This window comes from Oenanthe melanoleuca, chromosome Z (assembly GCF_029582105.1).
Source record: "Oenanthe melanoleuca isolate GR-GAL-2019-014 chromosome Z, OMel1.0, whole genome shotgun sequence".
NCBI lineage: Eukaryota > Metazoa > Chordata > Aves > Passeriformes > Muscicapidae > Oenanthe > Oenanthe melanoleuca.
This window is the reverse complement of record NC_079362.1, coordinates 66258787-66263866: the sequence shown is the minus strand read 5'-3', so window position 1 is coordinate 66263866 and position 5080 is coordinate 66258787. Positions and strand designations below refer to the sequence as shown.

Here is a 5080-nt window from a genome sequence, read left to right as displayed (position 1 = left end):
TGTGTTTACTGCAGTAAACTGCAGCCACTGCTCTGAAACAAGTCAAGCCAGTATGGCTCAGTAGCAAAGGTCCCACTGCCTCTTGTTACCCTCACAAGGAGCTGTGAAGATGAGATGAGACTTCCTTTAAAGTTTTCACTGCCAAGAACGTAGAGATAAATCTTCAAAGAATTCCTATGCAGAGATGCCCTTCATGGGCTGGGCAGGGCAGAAGGGCTGTTTGGAGGCTGGCTCCAGCCCGGCCATGTCCTGGGGGATCTCAGTGCTAGCAGTGGGAGTAATGTCTCCTCTGCTTCCTCCTAAATCCAGCCAGGAAGGACATTTTGAGTTTTAGGATCAAACCTCAGCTCCTTCATCTGACAGGAGCTGAGCATGAGCCTCATAAAAACCTCATGTCAGCACCCTGGAGACCTGTGGAGACAGCAAGGGGCAGAGAAGGCAAAAAGAAGCAGAGATGCACTATTGGTAAAGTAACAACTTTTATTAGCATCAAAATTTGTCTACATCAAATCCTAAATGGGTCTGTAACTCTCCTAATCTGGGCCCTTTTCCAGATCCCTCTGTTCTTCTGCCAGCTGCTTCGGTCCTATAGTTCCTCAGATCTTGCTGTTCCACAGCCTGGAATCCTTGGACCACAAGCATAGCCTTGTGCAGTATCTCACTTCTGATCTCCTGAGCTGTGTCCAGCAGATCTGTGGCATTGCCTGTAGGTTCCTGCTTCTGACTCTCTCCTGACCCACAGGCTGAGGTCACGGCTCAGCAATCTCTCTCGAGCTGAGGTGTTGAGGACAGTAGAGGTAAGGAGGCTGTAGCCATATCCTGCAGGACTGGCAATTGCTTCAACTGGGCTTTTTTTCTGGTCCTGCTGCTCCTTCACCTCTTGGAAGGGTCTCTTGGAAGGGACCACACAATGGGCCTTCTCTACAATCTCAGTTCTGATGCAGTTGTCCATGTCCAGCAGAGCTGGGTTATCGACTGTGGGGCTGTGTTGGGCATGTGCTGGGCTCTCTGCTCCTGATGCTCTGGCTGTTGCTGTTGTCACCTTGTCCCTGCTTCCTTTTTGCTCCCACTTCTCTTCTGGCTCCTGGACAGGTTCCTGCACCATAAGCCAGGCCTTCTTAACAACCTCAGTCCTAGTGTAGTCAGCCATGTCCAGCAGAGGTGGGGTATCGACTGTGGGGCTGTGCAGGGCATCTGCTGGGCTCTCGAGCCCCTCTGCTCTGGCTGTGGCTGCTGTCACATCATCCATGCTTCTTTCCTGCTGCCATTCTTCTTCTGGCTGATGGACAGGTTCCTGGATCATAAGCCAGGCCCTTTTAACAGTCTCAGTTCTGATGTAATCAGCTGAGTCCAGCAGTAGCAGAGCATCGGTTGTGGGGTTGTGCAGACCAGCTTCCAGATTCTCTGCCCCTGTTATGGCTGTGGCTCCTGTCACCTTGTCCTTGCTTTGTTCCTGGCCCCACATTTCTCTTGGTGGCTTGTCAAGTCCCTGGACAAGCACAGTCTTGTCCACGCCCTCAGCCCCCATGGTCTGGGCTGCGTCCAGCTGAGTCAGGCCATGGGCTGTGGGGCCATGTGGAGCAGGTGTCTGGTTCTCTGCCCCTGCTGCTCTTGCTGCCTCCACGAGGGCAGAAGAAGCTGGTGGCTCTGCCTCCTCATGTTTGAAAGGTGTGTGGTGCTCCTCTTCCTCGAGAGCTACAAGCAGTGCAGAATCAGCCAGCTGGGCATCTGCAGGATGCACTGGGGCAGGAGATGCTCTCAGCAGTTTGTCAGCTGCCTCTCCTGCAGCCTCTCTGCCCACACTGCTGCAGCAGCTGGGACCCTCCCTGGGACCAGTGTTCTCCTCCAGGCCCAAGGAACTGACCCCGTAGTGGACTAAGCTTGCAGGAGGTGATGCAACAGCATCTGTCCCTTGGGACAGCTCTGTGTCTATTGCATCTTGCCATTCCTCCTCCTCTACCAGCTCAGTGTCAATGGCATCTTCCCATGCCTCTTCTTCTGAGAGCTCTGTGTAGATGGCATCTGCCCATTCCTCTTCCTCAGACAGCTCTGCATGAATGGCATCTTCACACTCCTGTTCCCTGGCCAAGGCCACTGGCTCGATGATTGGAGATTGGGCTCCTAGCGGCTCCAGTATCATCTGCTTATCCAAGATACCCTCTGTGAATCTCACTGTCACCTGTGGTGTGGCACAGCCAGCCACCCATGAGAAGCTTGTGCCCCTGTCCAGTCCTGTCTCAGGCCATCCCATTCCATCCTCAGCACTCACCTGCCCAGGTGTGTCATTGAGTCCCCCACAGCACCTCAGGGAGAAACACTGTCCCTGGCTCTCTGACTGCTGGAGCTCCCTGTCCTGCAGGTCATCCTGCTGCTGTGCTAGGGTGACTTTCCAGAGCAGGCCCCGTCTGCCTGCACTTTTGGCTGGGAAGCTCCTATTCAGGTCCTCGGGAGGCCTCCTCTTAAAGGACAAGATGACCTCCCTCACAAAGGGCCCCTGCTTCTTGTGCCCCCACAGCCACGTAGTGCTTTGGCAGAACTCAATGTGCACTGACAGCCCCAGTGGCTCCTGCTGTACTGCTTGCTGCTGGTGGCCTGTCCCTGCTCCAGCATCCCTGCTCAGGGATGCTGATATAGCCAAGCCAAGTGCCTGTGCCGACCATGCTGCCAGCTGCTCCTCCTTCTCCATGGTTGTCTTTGGCATCCTCTGCCTCAGACCTGTTAGCATTGCCATGGGCAGCTGCTGCTTCCTGAGCGAGGTGCTCTTCTAGATCACTGCATCACAAACAGACACTGTTACACCAGGCCACTGTCACAAAGGGCCATGCCCTGGCATCACTCTCGAGGGCAGGGCAGATCTCTGTGATGCTGGCTGGGTCCTGTGAACTGCTACTGCCTGGGCCATGGCACAAGGGAAGGCAAAAGGGGGAAGCCAGGAGGTTTCTTTCCCTGCCTGAGAGCCCAGTCTGGATTGTATCCCCCAGAGAGCCAGGGAAGGTCAAGCTCCAGACCTTTGCCATGGGCCACTGTTGTCAGGTCTGGGCAGGGCAGCACATCTGAGATGGAAAAGTTATTTCAGCGACCATAGCTTTTAATATTTAAAATCTGTATGATGATTAGAGAAAGAGATGAAGTTGGGAACTGAGCTTTTGAGGAGTACTAGCATACCCTGGTTGGACTGGATATTGCATTGGGCTGAACTTGGTGCTCTGTGACGCTGACCAGAGGAATGCAGAATTTCAAAAAGCAGTGTATTTTTAGGACTCCCTGGCTCTGGCTGGCTAAGTTTCCCACTCCTTTTGAAATGGTTCAATTTACCAATATTGATATGAGTTCAAGGAGATTTTATCTCATGACATCACAAACATGGACAGTTTTACATTTCTCGTAGCCACAAAGTTCCTGCTCCGTCACTGACCAGGAAAAATAGGTGGAAGCTGCTCCTTATCAGCAAATCTCTGACCAGAGACAATGCAGGTGATTGCATGAGATCACACAAAGCAACAATCTCGATGACAACCAGAGTATCAAGTGTAGTTACTGCCTCATGCAGATAACTTGATTGGATGCTCCTAAAAATGCCACAGGCAGTTGGTGAGATTTGCGAGCCAACAATGTCTGCCATGGAAAAAAATAGAGAGATGTGCACAACTACATGGCTTCCTGAGGAATGTGTTTTGCCCAGCTCCTGCTTTTTCCTTGTCTTGGCTTGAGGGCCACAAAGACTCTCGGATGCTGCTCTTTCATTCTGAGGAATGCTGGTTGCATACCAGCATCAGTCATCTGATGCAGGCTTTTGGAATCGAGCCTTGAGTGCCAAAACGTTGGATGGCTTCATTTCACTTCAAGTTCATAGAACCAAAATGTGTCATCAGGCCAGCCTTGCCAGTTCTGTCATCACTTGCATTTTTCATGGAGGCTCCTCCTGACTTTTGGATAGTCCAGGAGACAGAAGTGGTTGCTGTGGCACCATTCCACTTACGTTCCCTTCAGTCATTGCATACTGGCAGTGAGCCTTTCAACCTTAAATGACGAAGGTTCAGAAAATATTCAGCTACATCATAAAAATCCAAGGATCTATGAAGTACGTTTTTAAAACCTTTCTTTACCTTGTGGCATTCCCAACTTTTTATTTACAAAACTCTGGCCTAACTTTTATCGCACACTCCTATGCGTGTTAATATAATCACATGTTGAAGTTGAAGAAGTCAGAAGTTGCCCCTTCCAATTTTCTGTTCCTAATCTCAGCCTGAAGCAGAAGTGGCAATTCAGTTCTAAACTTCTGAACTCTCATTTTTAAAGGCTTCTACTTTTTGTAATAGGAAGATTGTGGTAGCTCACCAAGAGGGACACAGACGAGGCAGGTGTGTTCACTGCAGTCTTTCCTTCTTCCCCATGGATGATGAACCAAGAGGGTCTCAGTGGCCTGAGCTGCAGAACCACAATAGCGAGAATGATCAATTCCCCTTTGACTCTGAACACGTCTGGGATCCGCTGCTCCATCTGGATCCCTACACATCTGTTGAGGGACTCATCAGAGAATGCCCAGAGAGCTGGCTGCTGTCATTGCAAAGCTTCTCTGGAAGATTTTTGACCAGTCTTGGGAATCCAGAGAGGCCCTGATTTTCAAGAAGGGTGAGAAGGAGAAGTCTGGAAATTACAGGCTTCTCAGTGCCTGGTAAAATCATAGAAAAGGTTCTTCTGAGGAGTACTGAATTACACAATGCAGTCACTGATCACAGCCAGCATGGCTTCATGTGGTGAAAGTCCTGCTTGTCAAACCTAACTTCCTTTCATGACATGGTAACCTCCTTGATCACCTAGTGGATCAAGGGAAGTGAGTGGATTTTTTTTAATCCTTTTGCACTTCAGCACAGCTTTTGATACTGCCTCTCACAGGATCTTTCTGGGCAAGATGTCCAGCTCACAGCTGGACAAATACATCATGTTGTTATAAGTTATTGGTTAAGTTATGTCTGAATTGTTGATGTTTGTGTAGGTGTGTGATGATTATTTGTTGTTGATGTTTTGTGTCCTTGTAAAGGGTCAACATTCCTGGCTCTTTGTCCCTCACTCCATCCCA

The 5080-nt window shown here is 50.3% G+C and overlaps 1 protein-coding gene across 1 annotated transcript; it reads right to left on the bottom strand.

Moving 5' to 3' along the window:
- Positions 1-464: 464 nt before the first annotated feature.
- Positions 465-2756, bottom strand: LOC130265241 (uncharacterized). The gene is made up of 2 exons (XM_056514161.1): positions 2270-2756; positions 465-2140 (listed from the first exon to the last, which is right to left on the bottom strand). The coding sequence occupies exons 1-2, from the start codon at positions 2729-2731 to the stop codon at positions 659-661; spliced, it is 1944 nt and encodes a 647-aa protein (XP_056370136.1). The 5' UTR covers positions 2732-2756; the 3' UTR covers positions 465-658.
- Positions 2757-5080: the final 2324 nt, after the last annotated feature.